General features: G+C 45.4%; 1 protein-coding gene across 4 annotated transcripts in view; it reads right to left on the bottom strand.

The window, feature by feature from the left end:
* RBM44 (RNA binding motif protein 44) overlaps positions 1-16,968 on the bottom strand; it is a 350,280-nt gene that overhangs the window by 111,168 nt on the left and 222,144 nt on the right. For all 4 annotated transcript variants that reach the window (XM_040357500.1, XM_040357497.1, XM_040357498.1 and 1 more), the window contains exon 13: positions 4,842-4,915. In XM_040357500.1, coding sequence (XP_040213434.1) covers positions 4,842-4,915 — 74 coding nt within the window. The remainder of the gene's footprint in view (positions 1-4,841; positions 4,916-16,968) is intronic.

The following is a 16,968-nucleotide window of genomic DNA, read 5'->3' as shown; positions in this document are numbered from 1 at the left end:
CAGCATTGACTGTAGGCACAATACCAGCTAGGCGCAGAGGCTCAAATTGCCTGGAAGCCACTGGTCCTTCAAGGGATACAACACTAGGGATACGACTAAGTTCATCAGGAACTGCTGATGAAATAGGTGTGCCTTTCCCTGCAGATAGTCCCACTCCTCTTTTTGGAAGACATTAGGCGCCACAAAGAGTACTTGGGTGAATAAAAACGCCCTTTAAAAAAAAAAGGGAGACCCTTTAACAGGGCTCACCAAGCCCCTATGCAACAATCCTGCTAAGCAACTTTAGCCTGCCAAGCAACACCTGGGTGACTCACGTGACCCGAGTAAGTAATGTAAGTGTTTATTCAGAGCCTGCTCTGTGCCCCACAGCTGCCTTCTGGAAGCACCACCTGCTTGGCTTACCAAGATTAAAGGAGCCGAGTGTGCGCCGGAATGTTTTATGCGTGCGCACGCACCTGCGAGGTCCCGGCAAATAGGCGTAACTGTATTTGCGTATGATGCAAATCTTTGTGCGCCCGAAATAAAGACCACTGCACATGTGTGGCAAAGCTGCGTGCGCCATGGCCGCCAAACAAACAACTGCAAAATACAGGTGCGCACTTGCGAACGCACGATTGCCATGGTGAACCGAAAAAAAACGCACAATCGTGCATCATACAGGTAAGGTGTAAAAAAAAAAAAAAAAAAACCAGCTAGACACAAGCAGAAAGAAAAAAGTACATTGCAAACACCCACAGCTAGCCAAAAACTCCCCCGTATGGTCATCGCACACAGGTGTCCAGCCACTAGCTTGACTGATTGTAACAAATTACTGGGACACCCCACAATATAATAAAGGGGTTTCACTTACCAATCCAGGCCCATCTAGAAACTAAGGGCCCAATCTTCCCCCTTCACGGTGGGTTCCTGTCACTCAGGACCATCAAGGACTGGGTACCCTTTCATGTTTAGGGTCTACTCCCTTGGACCTGTATAGCACCCTGCAGGAAATGCCTTTAGCACTGTAGAGTCCAGGATTTCCACTCCACGCGGTCTAGCGCACGAAAGTCACATACAGGCAAAACCTTGCAGGATCAAGGGTCTTCTTTGCGAGGTTCGGTTACCATTTATCTAAGCATACAGCCTGTGTCAAATGGATCCGGTCAAACCCTTCGATTCAATTTTGTAACAGTTTGTGGGACTATAGACCTGGAACTCAGAGCCAAAACAAATCGTGCCATCCACCTTGTAGACAAGGGAAGATGGTTAAAATTGATGGGAAGATGGATGGAGCCAAATACAGGACCATTCTGGAAGAAAACCTGATGGAGTCTGCAAAAGACCTGAGACTGGGACGGAGATTTGTCTTCCAACAAGACAATGATCCAAAACATAAAGCAAAATCTACAATGGAATGGTTCACAAATAAACATATCCAGGTGTTATAGGGTGGATATTACCACGCTTACCACGAGAATGGGGGAAGGGGAAAAAGGGGAGGAATACAGCTGCTGCACTGAATGGCGTATCAAACCAGGAACAAAATAAAGGGGTAGTGCTGCGCTGTGAATGGGGGATGGGGTAAAGTGCAGAGGAAGTAGGCAAATCCTTATATATAGAAAAATCTGACTAGTAATCATAAATAGCAAATAGTGAAGAATGATACTATTGTACCATAACAAATAAATATCATGAAAAATAAACGTGCTACAGTGCAGCCAAGGCTAGCTGCCAAAATGTGAAATAGTACAGTGCTGGTGTCATAAAGTGAAATACAATAATAACAAATGTTCTGATACACTATATAGTGTATAACGTGCAAAGTACAGCACCCAACGGTGACTATAATAAGCTAAAATAAATGTCCATGCAGCAGATAACTAAAAAATAGCAGCAGAGAAAATCCAAAATGACGTGAAGAAAGGTTGATTTATGGTGTTTTCTTCAGAGTAAGTGTGGATGTCCCCTTACCTTACTGCTGTAAGGTAACAGCATGAAAACCCAGGTACACTCTTCTGGTCATATCCACATAAGGTGTCATCCAAATAGACTAATTGGAAAAGGTAGCTCCCTCTCGGTAGTCACGTCCAAACAGTGACAGTGACTCACACCCAGGGAGATAAAAAGTGCCAATAGTGCAGTATCATTTAAAAAAAAAAGGGTATATTCAAACAAAATAATACACTAGGTACTCACATGGTTGTGATAAAAAACAGACATATAAAAGACAGGGCGTTAACCGACGTCCCCTCCGGTACCTCTTGGTGGTCTCTATGTTACACTCATACGAGTATTCGTCACTTCTCGTGACTTCATTTTTTAGTTATCTGCTGCATGGACATTTATTTTAGCTTATTATAGTCACCGTTGGGTGCTGTACTTTGCACGTTATACACTATATAGTGTATCAGAACATTTGTTATTATTGTATTTCACTTTATGACACCAGCACTGTCCCTCTACTATTTCACATGTTGGCAGCTAGCCTTGGCTGCACTGTAGCACGTTTATTTTTGATGATATTTATTTGTTATGGTATAATAGTATCATTCTTCACTATTGCTATTTATGATTACTAGTCAGATTTTTCTATATATAAGGATTTGCCTACTTCCTCTGCACGTTACCCCATCCCCCCCATTCACAGTGCAGCACTACCCCTTTTTTTTCATATCCAGGTGTTAGAATGGCCAAGTCAAAGTCCAGACCTGAATCCAATCGAGAATCTGTGGAAAGAACTGAAAACTGCTGTTCACAAACGCTCTCCATCCAACCTCACTGAGCTCGAGTTGTTTTACAAGGAGGAATGGGCAAAAACGTCAGTCTCTCGATGTGCAAAACTGATAGAGACATACCCCAAGCGACTTAAAGCTGTAATCACAGCAAAAAGTGGCGCTACAAAGTATTAACTTAAGGGGGCTATATAATTTTGCACGCCCAATTTTTCAGTTTTTTATTTGTTAAAAATGTTTGAAATATCCAATAAATTTTGTTCCACTTCATGATTGTGTCCCACTTGTTGATTCTTCAAAAAAAAATTACAGTTTTATATCTATGTTTGAAGCCTGAAATGTGGCAAAAGGTCGCAAAGTTCAAGGGGGCCGAAAACTTTCACAAGGCACTGTGTATATATATATATATATATATATATATATATATATATATATATTCATTTTATTTTCGGATTAAGTATAAATTATTTACTGTACACTGCTTATTTATATCACTTTAGCTCAGCGTATATAGTTTTATTATGATGAAGTATAACCCAGTAGGTAATGAACATTCGCCTGACTCAGTGTCCCATGATGTTTGAAAAATAAAAAAAATGTTTTTTTGTTTTTTTTTTGTTTGTTATAAAATATTGAAAATAAGTAAGCTTTCTCCTTCACCGATGGGCACTGATAGACAGCACTGCTGGGCACCTAAACGTGGCATTGATGGGTATCCCTGGTGGCACTGGCAGGCATTGTGGATGTGCACCGATTTTTTTCCATTTCACTATACAAAACAAAACCAATAATGATGAGGACACTTAGGTACCAGTGTGAAATTACCTCAAGGTCTAATCTGTCGTTTGTTCGAACCGTAATAAGTATAACACTACATTCAGATACAAATATGCAATATTAGACTAAGGCAGCTGTGGATGTAGAGCTTTTATCTCTCAGCATGTCATGAGTGTCCTCTATGCAACACGTCAGAGGCTCTTTACCGAGATCGGTGTAGCAGTGTGTCAGACCAACATGCCGCACCACTGATCGCCGCGATGCGCGCATCGGCTGTTATCCTACTGGACATCATATGTTGCCCAGTCAGGATAACTGAACCACCGCCCAGCCGTCATTCTGATATAGGCCAGACGGGAAGTGGTTAAAGTGATATTAAAGTCTGTTATTTTTAAACAAAAAAACTAACAAAACATGTTATACGTCGCTGCTCTCAGCAGTGGTTTTGCACAGAGCAGCCCAGATCCTCCTCTTCATTGCCAGAGCTCCTGGCCCCTCCCTCTTGCTGAGTACCCCCACAGCAATCGGCTTGCTATGGGGGCACCCAAGCCAAGTCACTGCTCTGTGTCAATTCAGACATTGAGCTACAGCTCGGCTTGCCTCTCCTTATTGGCTCACCGACTTTGACAGTAGCGGAAGACAATGTTGCCTGCTGCTGTGTCTCGGCCAATCCTCCAAAGCTCTCATGCAACATCGCTGAATCGAGATGAGGCTCGGGTAAATATTGGGGGGGGGGGGGCCTGTTGCATACATAGTTTTTTTTTAATCTTAATGCATAGAATGCATTAAAGCGGAGGTCCGTCTAAAAATATACAAATACTGCAGCTGCCGATTTAATAAATGGACACTTACCTGTCCAGGGTGCCCGCGATGTCAGCATGCCAAGCCAATCAAGCGCTCGGCTGTCCCCGCCGCCATGCTCGATGAGGGAATCAGGAAGTGATTCACTTCCCTATTGCGCATGCACGAGTCCTCACTGGTCCCTGCTGTCTTCTGGGACCTGTGTGTTTCCCAGTTTCCCAGGGAGGACAGTGTAGGCGCCGGACATGACATAGGTCACTGCAGTGATCCATGTCAGGGAGTGGGAGCAAATACCTGTATTACACGGGTATCTGCTCCCCCCTTCACCTGGGGGGGGGGGGGGGGGGGGTTTCCAAAAAGTGAAAGTTCAATTTTTGGGTGGAATTCCACTTTAAGATAAAAACCTGCCATTAGAACTAATTTAAGGTGTAACAACTTATGTTTTTTAGTTTCTTATTCAAATTAGAATCTCTTATTTATAATTAGTCAAGGAGAGAAGCAGTCTAAAATCTTTAAAAATCAAGAAAGGCATAAATGCTAGTAATACTTTACCTGGAAGTCACAGATGATTCCACAAGAAAAATATCAGAAACGTTGAATTTTTCAAAAGCAGTCTTCAACTCTACCTACATCGTATTGAATAGAAGATAATTTGTTGTTACAACTTATTAATAAGCATTATTTCTTATGTACTTAGTAATAAGTAGGGTTGTCCCGATACCACTTTTTTAGGACCGAGTACAAGTACCGATACTTTTTTTCATGTACTCGCCGAAACCGAATACCGATACTTTTTTTAAATGTCATGTGACAGTTTTCAAACCACAATACAGTCTAAGGATATTTTCTTTAGAATTATGAAGAACTCTAACTCAAGACATTATAAAAGAATAAAAATGAGTAAAAATGAATAAAAATGTTTTATTTGCTTGTCACGCAGTAGTAAAAAACTCAAAGAATTTTCATAGAACATGTTGATAAATACAAAAAAAGTATTCGGCCAGGCATCGGGAGCATTTGCGTGAGTACAAGTACTCCCTCAAATACTTGGTATCGGTCCCGATACCGATACTAGTATCGGTATCGGGACAACCCTAGTAATAAGGATATAATTCTGTAAAACGCAAAGACACCATACAAATACAGGTGAAACCCCCGAGTTCCCGAGTCTTTAAATTGTCTGAGTCTGGTTCAGTAGGAATCACAATCATGGGAAAGACTGCTGACCTGACAGTTGTGCAGAAAACCATCAAGAGTTGGAGAGAATGTTGTAAATCTCAGTGGAAGGCCTATCTCTGCTGAGGAATTGGCAGTTCTAGACAAAGGCCTAAAACATGCACCGATGAAGAACCTTAACAAATTTGAAACATATTGGGATACAAAAATGTGAGAAAGCTCAATATCAAAAAATACATTCTAAACAACTCCTTCAGGTCACAACACCATGTAGTGAACGATCAACCATTACCTGTGCACAGCACTTTGAGGAATAACTCTGTCTATAACCCTCAAGTGACCAACAATCAGCACATTGATGTGTTCAAAAAACTTGTTTTGAAAGATCTGGAAGCTTTAAAACTAAAAGTAAGATGTGATCCAGTGCATATCAAGGAGGGTATTAAGCTCCTAACCCAGAGAGAAGATATCGTACGCCATCCGGCAGATAAAGGGGGGGGGGGGCGGTGGTCGTACAGTCTAAACAACAATACAAAGATGTAGTTGTCTGTTCAACTCAGGATGAGAGCACCTATACCAAACTCTTAGGTAATCCAACGATCAAGTATAAGAAAGAATTACAACTACTCATCAATCTGGGAGTAAAGAAGGAAATCTTGAATAAGAAAGAAGCCAAATATCTGATCCCTGAAACCTGTAATATATACCATCCCAAAAATACATAAGTCAAGAGAGACCCCCCCCCCCCCCCCCTGGGTAGACCCATCGTCAATGGGATTGATTCCCTGACCTCGAGATTGGGTCAGTATATAGATCACTTCATGCAACCTGCTGTCCAAAAAATGCAAGCTTTTCTCAAGGATACAAAACATATTTTACAGCTGTTAAGTACAACATCTGTACTTGAAGGGAGAACATTCCTTGCAACAGCCGATGTGACATTGTTGTATACGATAGTGAAACATCACGATGCGTGCTTTGCAACTAAATGGCTCCTGAGGAATTATAGCAATCTCATATGCAAACAAAGAAAGTACCCAATTAAATGTCTCCACACATGCCTCAAGTATAATTACTTTTGGTATGATCAAGCTTATTATAAGCAATCCATCTGGATCGCAATGGGAGCTAAATTTGCTCCCAGTGTTGCGAATGCCTTTATGGCCCAATGGGAGGAGATAGTGTACGAGAATATCCCAGCGGAGCTCTCCCTATACAAGAGGTACATAGATGATCTGATCATTATCTGGAATGGGAGTAGGGAAGCTTTGGAAAATTTCCTCAACAAATTAAATACAAATGAGAAGAACATACAGCTGGTGTGGAAAATTGAGGAGAAATCTATAGATTTTCTTGATTTGAATATCAGCCTGGAAGGTAACAGGATAGTCACTAAGACGTTTTTTAAAAACGTAGACACGAACAGTTACCTCTCTATGGACAGCTGCCATTTTAAACCTTGGCTTTTTAACATTGAGGGGACAGTTAGTGAGGATGAAGAGTACCTGTACAAAGGATGAAGATTACAGTACACAAGCCCAACTAAATGGATCAAGATTCAAAGTCAAGGGCTATGAGGAATCATGGATCAATGAACAGATCAGAGATGTGGGTATGATGGATAGGACTAGGATGTTGCGAAACAAAGAGCCTGGAGTGACACAACAAAAGGCCCCCTGCCTTATCCTGAACTTGAATTCACAACACAAAGATGTAGCCAAAATTATCAAGAAACACTGGCACATCTTATGGAATGATAAAGATCTATGTACCATCCTCCCAGAGCAACCACGGATCACTTATAAAAGAGCACCAACACTAAAAGATCTGATTGTGAAATCAGTGGTGGAACCCCTGCCGAAGGTGGGATTTTCTCTTTACAGGGAAAGGTTTTTTCCCATGCAAAAATTGCCTTGCATGTCGGAAGTCACACAGACCACAGAAAAAAATAACTGAATTTGTGGCGACCAACACTGGCGAGTCCTTTGAGATTAGGGACTTAGGATGTCACACAGAAGGAGCTGTCTATGTCCTACAATGTAGTTGCAATCTGCAATATGTAGGTAGGACCAAAAGAGCTTTAAAGGTTTGAGTCAAAGAGTTCAAAATATTTTAAAGGGTTTCCCGAAGCACAATGTCTCCAGACATTTTGATTTAGTACACAACAGGGACCCTTACCCATCTGCAGTTTTGGGGAATAGAAAAATATGTTAAATCATGGAGAGGCAGCCACAAAGTGAGAACCATCAGCCAAAAGGAGTCCAAATGGATACATACCATGAGGACACTTGTACCTGGGGGTATGAATGTAGAGTTTGACTTGAATTGCTTTTTATTTATTTTTTTAAGAAATACCCCTAGACAGGCAGGCTTATTGCATCACTATCGGTCTATTATCCACCTTCATTTAGTTTCTCGATGATATATTCTTGTGATCAGCATGTATTGATGAGTCAATTTGGCCACATGTTTACAAAGTTATGTGACACGTCAATCTTGGTGTGCGATCACCTAGGAATATTTATGGTTGACCCCGTTTTTGATACTGCTGTACACTACATACAGCAAGAGCGATGGGCTCATCAGTCCTATTTTTTACATTTTAAATATTCCATTTTATGGTTATTTTGTATTATATTTTTATCTATTTAAATCATTAATTTAGAATGGTTTTAATATTCCTATAAAATAATTGGTGGTAGTTTGAGATGTCTACCCACTTTTTTCCTATTTTTTTCTTATTTCTCGGTCAAACTTCAGTTGTACCTGTGAGGTATTGGTAATACTTATTAATATCCACTAGATGGCAATATATTCAGGCCAACCCTAGTGTTAGAGCCATCAAGACTAATTTTTATTAGTTTGATACCAGTATTACCCAAGTTTAGACGCTAGATGGAGATATCTGAGGCTGTTTCAGATGATGGTGTATTAGATAGGGAAATTCGTTATGCATCTAGGAGGAATGTTTTTTCTTAAAAAAAATTGTGATGCCTGTACGATTCTCCCAATGCCCCGATCTGATGCCCAATGTTTGTCTGATATTGCTAATACTTTATAATATCTGCCAGCCTATTTGATTGTTATGCCACCAGCAATTCTGAAGCTAGGCTTCAAGAAAATGGCGGCTAACTGACTTCCTGTCTATACACAAAGTCTACAACAACACGGGCAATCAGGTTCCCCAGACGAAGAAACGAGACATTTTTGTAACGCGTAGGGATTGGCCGTAGGACAAGATGTACACCAAAAGTGACTTGAGACGGCGCAGAGGACGCCACTGTTTGTTTACATGCTTGTTTTTATGTAAGCGCAACTTGTTTTCAATAAATGTCCTATTTTACTTTATACTACACCATTGGAGGCCCTCTTTTGTCCCTCTTGTTTCCCTGGCTTGAGACCTTCCAGGTACTACATTCAGCCATCAGGTTCACACCCGTTGGTATCAGGAGACATTGAGGAGACTGCCGTGAGGTGGAGTTTGATGTATTGACCGCTCTATTTTTTCCTCATTGAGGTGAGAGTTCTGGGAGACCAGACTGGTGTCTTTGGTGGAGTTTCCATTTCCTCTGGGATTAGTGGACACCCATTCACAGCAGCCTGTCACTTTCACATTTGGACTTTGACACTATTTTTTTCCAGCGCCATCTTAGTTAAGATTTGATCACTCAGCTCCTTTATTTGCACTTTTTGATGTTTATGTGTCTTCATATTGTTTATATATGAATGTTTTGCGCAATTACTTTATTTAACCCCATTATGTTACTGGCCGATTAATCGATTATGAAAATTGTAATCGATTAATTTCATAATCGATCAGTTGTTTCGGCCCCAATTGTCAGGAAAAGGCCATTCAAAAGAGTTGGGGACTTTCACAAGGAGTGGACTGAGGCTGGAGTCAGTGTATCAAGAGCCACCACACACAGACGGATCCTGGAAATGGGCTTCAAATGTCATATTCCTCTTGTTAAGCCACTCCTGAACAACAAACATCAGAAACGTCTTACCTGGGCTAAAGAAAAACAGACCTGGTCTGTTGCTCAGTGGTCTAAAGTCCTCTTTTCTAATGAGAGCAAATTTTGCATCTCATTTGGAAACCAAAGCCCCAGAGTATGGAGGAAGAATGGAGAGGCACACACAGCAAGATGCTTGAAGTCCACTGTGAATTTTCCACAATCCATGTTGATTTGGGGAGCCATGTCATCTGCTGGTGTTGGTCCGCTGTGCTTCATTATGTCCAGAGTCAACGCAGCTGTCTACCAGGAGATTTTGGAGCACTTCATGCTTCCTTCCGCAGACGAGCTCTATGGGGATGCCGACTTCATTTTCCAGCAGGACTTGGCAACTGCCCACACTGCCAAAAGCACCAAAACCTGGTTCAATGATTGTGGGATTATTGTGCTTGATTGGCCAGCAAACTTGCATGACCTGAACCCCATAGAAAATCTATGGGATATTGCCAAGAGAAAGATGAGACATGAGACCGAACAATGCAGAAGAGCTGAAGGCCGCTACTGAAGTATCCTGGTCTTCCATAACACCTCAACGGTGCCACAGGCTGATAGCTTCCATGCCACGCTGCATTGAGGCAGGATTGCTGCAAAAGGGGCCCAAACCAAGTACATATGCATGCTTCTACTTTTCAGAGGTCAAAAATTGTTCCATCTACAATCCTTGTTTTATTGATTGAATGTAATATTCAAATTATATGAGATTGTGGATTTGGGGTTTTCATGAGCTGTAAGCCATAATCATCAAAATTATGACAAATCACGAATTGAACTATCTTGCATGTAATGAGTATCTCATAATAGTTTTACATTTTAAGTTGCATTAGTGAAAAAAAAAAAATAGGATTTATGTACTCACCGTAAAATCCTTTTCTCTGAAGTCCATGGACGGACACAGCTTCCTTATACTCTTGATTGTAAGGACGTCCCCAAGCAGTGTCAGAAACTAGAGGTGGGAACAGCAATCAAAAACCAAACTTCACCCCAACAAATTAGAGCTCCTCAACGGAGGAGATGCAACCTTTAAACAGCCGCCTGCAAAAGCTTGCAGCCAAAGCAGGCACCCGAAGATTCATTTACATCAACCTTGTAAAATTTTGTGAAAAGTGTAAACAGACGACCAAGTCGCCGCCTTACACACCTGTGAGACAGACGCTTGATGTCGGAAAGCCCAGGAAGCACCAATTGCCCTGGTGGAATGCGCCGTGACAGGAAAGGGAGGCACCCGCCCTTTCAGGGCGTAAGCCTGAATCACGATCTGTCTGATCCACCGAGAATTGGTGGCCGACGAGACCGCTAGGCCTTTCTTTGGACCAGACACCGATACGAATACTGAGTCTGACCTCCGAAACGGAACCATAGCAGACAGATAAAACTGCAGAGCACGTACCACGTCTAGGGAATGCAACGCAGCCTCCTTGGGATGTGAAGGTCGAGGACATAAGGATAGAAGTACAATGTCCTCATTTAGATGAAAAGCCAATACCACCTTCGGAAGAAACAAAGGCTGAGGGCGTAGCACCGCTTTATTTCTATGGAGGACCAAGTAGGGGGACTTCCAAGATGCGGCCGCCAACTCAGAGACCCGTCTGACGTAATGGCCACTAGCAACTTTCTGAGAGAGCGTCAAGAACGGAATCTCTGATGTTCTCAAAAGGAGGTTTCTGAAGCACCGAGAGCATCAGGTTCAAATCCCACGGAGGTAGTGGTGGGCGAACCAGGGGAGCCACATGTCGAACCCCTTGCACAAACGTACTCACCAGTGAGTGGGATGCCAAGGGTCGCTGAAAGAAAACAGTCAAAGCTGAAATCTGCACCTTAAAAGCGGAGGTTCTGCGGTTTTTTAATTTTTTACTTGTGTGCAATGCATAGTAAAACATATGAATTTGACACTCAGTTGCTAGCCGCTTCTAATCCGATTGCCTCGTTTTCCGTCGTAAAGAAGGACTTTTAAAAAAACATCCAGGCGTTTTCCATTTTGCTTGTGGGCGTTGTGAAGCCCACAAGCAAAGACTTCCTGGATGCGATGATCCGACGCTCCCATCATGCACCACGTAATCGCACACATGCGCTGTGTTGACGGCGAGCTGCACCGTCAACAATTACACATCACCATGACAACGGGGGACGTCATTTCAGATACACGCCCCGCTTGTCGAGTCAGGCGACATACTTGTCGAGTCAGGCGACATACTTGTCGAGTCAAGTGACCCGCGAGATAACGCGACAATTGTGTTATTGTGAGTAAACTTCTCCTGGGAGTCTCGACACATAATTCTTAGCTCCCATGACACACTGGGCCGTCGGGGGGAAAAGGAGCGACACGCCCACTCCTGCGGGGAAACAATACCCGGAAGAGAGATAAAATCAACTGAATCATGGTAATCATTGAACTCCAGAAAAAAAAAAACCACATTGCTTTATACATGTATTAAGGCTGCAGTTATTAGTGATATAAAGTTCAGATTGAGGGTGAACCTGCGCTTTAATGGTGCCCAAGGCAAGCTTCTGATCTACACCCCGCTGTAAAAACAGCAGGATCCTAGAAACAGAATATGTGCGTGGATGCCACCCCATCTCTTCACACAGAGATGCAGGCCTTCCACGTGCGATGGTTAATCTTCCAAGAACACTTCTGTGCCCTCAGCATGGTGGAAATAACCGAGTCCGACAGGCCCTGGTCTCTCAGCACCTGGCTTTCAACATCCATGACGTTAAAGCCAGCGTCTGTAAAGCAGGATGGAGAATGGGACCTTGCGACAGAAGGTCCTCCCGCAATTGCAGTCGCCAAGGAGAATCAGCCACCAGGCATATTAGGTCGTGTACCAGGGACGCCGAGGCCAATCTGGAGCAATTACAATCATTGGGATCCCTTCGGATTTCGCTCTGTGGAGCAGACAAGGAAGCAGTTTCAGTGGGGGAAATGCATACATCAGCCAATACTGTCCCCATGGGGCCACCAACGCATCTGTCGCAAGGATCTTTTGACCTGGCCACGAACCTCAACACCTTTGATTGATTCGAGAAGCCAGGAGATCCACGTCTGGCGTGCCCCATCTCAGACACAGGACCTGAAACACCTCCAGGTGTAGTGACCATTCGCATTGGTCCAGCATCTGGCGACTTAGGTATTTGACACCCGGAATGTACACGGCCAAGAGAGCCAGGACACGCTCCATTCCGCCCACCTCAGGATGTGAGCGACCTCCGACGCTGCAGCCGAGCGTCTTGTTCCTCCTTGATGGTTGACATACACCACCGCCATGGCGTTGTCCGACTGGATCCTGACCGGTCACCCCTGTAGGCTCTGCGACCAGGAGAAGAGGCACAGCCTGATCGCTTGAGTTCCAGGACATTGATCGGCAGGCAAGATTCTTCCTGTGTCCAGCAACCGTGTAGACTGAACACCATACACCAGACACCCCCCCCCCAACCGGTCAGACTGGCGTCCGTATTGATCACTGTTCAACGAAAGGGAAGGAACAACTTTCCGGCATGAAGAGCCGGAGATCTCAACCACCAGGCATGGGAAGTCCTGACCAGGTGGCTCACCCAGATTTGACAATTCAGGGACCACAGAGACTTGTCCTATTTGGACAGGATCTCCTTCTGCAAGACTCGAGTGTGGAATTGAGCATACAGTACTGCCTCAAAAAGGAGGCTACCATGAGACCCAGGACTCCCATGCAAAAACATAGCGACGACCACCTGCGGGACACCAACAGCTTCACCGCCATCTGGAGAGTCTGCAACTTTTCCAGAGGGAGAAAAAATGTGCCTCCGGGGAGGCTAGAATCAGACCCAGATACTCCAGGCGTTGAGTTGGCATCAACTCCGACTTCTGGAAGTTCAGCACCCAGCCAAACTGTTGGAGGGTCTGACTGGCAATCGCCACATCCTCCTCGAATTCTAAGCTTAAAGCAGCTCTAGATTGTCCAAGTAGCCCACGATAGCGATTCCTCGCTGTCTCAGCAGGGCCAAAATCGGGGCAAGCACCATGGTAAAAACCCTTGGAGCTGATGCCAGGCGAAAAGGGAAGAGCCACGAACTGATAGGGGTCTTCCCCGACCGCAAAGCCCAGAAACCTCTGATGCCCGACATATATGGGGACATGCAAGTATGCGTCCTTGATGTCCAAGGACACCAGAATATCCCACGGATGGAGTGCAGTGACCACAGAGCGAACTTATTCCATCCTGAACTTCCAAACCCTTACAAAGGCATTGAGAGCCTTGAGGTCCAGGATTGGACGGACTCCGTCCTTCTTTGGGACCACAAACAGATTTGAGTAGAAAACCTGAAACCTTTAGGTATGGTCACCCCGCAGCTTAACAAGTCTCGCACTGCCCCAAAGAGGGCATTTCGACCAGCCGGAAAGAGAGGAAGGTTTGAGGTAAAGAATCTGTTTGGCGGATGAGAAAAACGCTATCTTGTACCCTGATGAAAGCACTTCGCAGACCCACTGGTCGGAAATCAGGGAGGTCCACCGAGGAGCAAACTCGTGCAGTTGTGCCACCCGAGAGTTGGGTGGGGGCAAATCTTCATGCCGTCGCAGATTTGTCCGCAGGCTTGTTTGGCTTGCAAACCCGGGGAAGTTTTTGTCCCCCAGCTGGCCCTTTGTCCGTCTGAGCACGCCAGTTTGCGAGTCCTGACTTTTACAGCGCATCACGAGTTGCCAAAAGAAGCCGAACGTCGGTGCGGCTCTATACGGTGCCTGCGCACCGACGTTCGGCTTCTTTCGGCAACTCGTGACGTGTAGTATGCGACGGTCGGAAGCCCGTCAATCAGATAGGAACGCCAAGTCCCGCAGAAGACATACCCGGAAGCAGCGGTGAAAATACGGTATGTACGAAAAAAAAAAAAAAAACAGCCGATTGTCATTAGGACAACTCGTCTGAATGTAATGTTAAACATTTTTTTTTTTGGTGAACCTCCACTTTAACAGCCACCAAAAGGACCACTTTGAGAAAGTGTCAACAAGGAAACGTCCCTAATGTTCTCAAGCGGCAGTTTGAGGCACCTAGAGATCATGCCGTTAAGGCCATTGACTGTAAAGCAGGATGACGTATGGGACCTTGCGACAGCAGGTACTCTCGTAGCGGTAGACGCCAAGGGACGTCTGCTATTCAAATCCCCACGGAGGTAGTGGAGGACGGACCGGAGGGGCCACATGCCGAACCCCCTGTACAAATGTTCTCACTAGAGAGTGAGTCGCCAGGGGTTGCTGAAAGAAAACAGCCAGGGCAGATATCTGCCCCTTAAATCGTGCTTAAAGCAAGCTTTTGGCCCACCCCGCGCTGTAAGAACAGCAGGACTCTGGACACCAAATAAGTCCGTGGATTCCACTTTCATTTCCTCGCAAAGGGCCAAGTAAGCTCTCAAAGTGCGATACTAAATCCTCCTAGAGGGTAACTTCCTAGCCTTTCTCATGGTAGGAATTACAGACTCCGATAGGCCCCGGTCTCTTAGTACCTGGCTTTCAATAGCCATGCCGTTAAAGCGGGGGTTCACCCTATATAAAAAAAAGATTCGGCATAGTAGCGCGAGCTACAGTATGCCTGTCTGTATTTTTTTATCCCCGTACTCACTGTGTAATTGTATATTGAAGATTCCGGGGAATGGGCGTTCCTATGGAGAGGGAAGGTGATTGACGGCCAGCCTTGGCACGTCACGCTTCTCCGGAAATAGCCAAAATAGGCTTGGCTCTTCACGGCGCCTGTGCGCAGGCGCCGTGAAGAGCCGAGACCTACTCCGGCTGTCTTCGGGGAGCGTGACGTGCCAGAGCCGGCCGTCAATCATCCTCCCTCTCCATAGGCACGCCCATTCCCCGCTGGAGTCGGAATCTTCAATATACAATTGCACAGTGAGTACGGGGATAAAAAAAATACAGACAGGCATACTGTAGCTCGCGCTACTATGCCGAATTTAATGCTAGACTGTTAAGGAGGGTGAACCACCGCTTTAAAGCCAGCAACTATAAAGTAGGATGCAGTATGGGACCTTGTGACAGCAGGTCCTCTCTCAGCGGTAGACGCCAAGGGACATCTGCTACTAGCCGCACTAGATCGGCGTACCAAGGACGCCGAAGCCAATCCGGGGGAATTAGGATCATGTGAATCCCCTCTGCCTCCACTCTGCGAAGCAGAAGAGGCAGGAGCTTTAGAGGAGGGAAGGCATAGATTAGCCGGTACTGACTCCACAAACGCATCTGTCGCGTCCGCCCATGGGTCTCTTGACCTGGCCACGAACCTCAATACCTTCCGATTGAGTCGAGACGCCAGAAGATCCAAGTCTGGCATGCCCCATCTTGGGCAAAGGAGCTGAAACGCCTCTGGGTGCAGAGACCATTCTCCTTGGTCCAGCATCTGGCGACTCAGGTAGTCCATCTGCCAGTTTTCCACACCTGGAATGTATATGGCCGACAGGGCCGGTATGCTTCTTTCTGCCCACCTTAGGATGTGAGCGACTTCTAACGCTGCAGCCGAGCTTCTTGTTCCTCCAGGATGGTTGACATATGCCACCGCCGTGGCGTTGTCCGACTGGATCCTGACTGGACGCCCTCGTAGCCTCTGAGACCATGTGGAGAGGCACAGCCTGATCGTCCGAAGTTCCAGGACCTTGATCGGCAAATGGGAATCCCCTGGAGACCAGCGACCCTGGGTCGACTGAACCCACCAGACTCCCCCCCCCCCCCAACCGGTAAGGCTGGCGTCCGTCGTGATGACTATCCAGTGATAAGGAAGGAACCGGTAAGGTCAGCCACCAAACAAGGGAGGTCCTGACCAAGTGGCTCATCCTGATTGGATAATCCAGGGATGATGGGCGCTTGTCCCATCTGGACAGAATTTCCTTCTGTCGCACTCGTGTGAGATTGCGCATACGTTACCGCCTCGAAGGAGGCCACCATGAGGCCCAGGACTCGCATGCAAAAGCGGAGTGACAACCATTTCTGGGATGTCAACTGCTGCACCGCAGCCCGAAGGGTCTGCAACTTTTCCCCAGGGAAGAAAACCTTTGCCTCTGAGGAGTCCAGAATCAATCCCAGATATACTAGGCGTCGAGTCGGTACCATTACTGACTTGTGAATGTTCAGTAGCCACCCAAAGTGTCTGAGGGTCTGACAGGTTATAGACACGCTCACCTCCAATTCTGCGGCCCTCAGAAGCAGGTCGTCCAAGTAGCCCACAATAGCGATGCCACGTTGTCTTAGTAGGGCAAGAATTGGGGCAAGCACCTTGGTGAACACCCTTGGTGCCGATGCCCGGCCAAAAGGGGAGAGCCACAAATTGTTAGTGGTCTTCCCCGACCGCAAAGCGCAGAAGTCTTTGATGCTTTGTACATATGGGGACATGCAATTAGGCATTCCTGATGTCCAAGGATGCCAGAAAGTCCTCGGGCTGGCCTTGAGGTCCAGAATTGGGCGAACACCCTCCTTCTTTGGTACTATGAACAGATTGGAGTAAAACCCCTGAAACCAATCCTGTACTGGGACA

This window comes from Rana temporaria, chromosome 6 (assembly GCF_905171775.1).
Source record: "Rana temporaria chromosome 6, aRanTem1.1, whole genome shotgun sequence".
NCBI classification, from domain to species: Eukaryota; Metazoa; Chordata; class Amphibia; order Anura; family Ranidae; genus Rana; species Rana temporaria.
The sequence above is the reverse complement of the archived record's forward strand: the minus strand, read 5'-3'. Positions and strand labels throughout refer to the sequence as shown.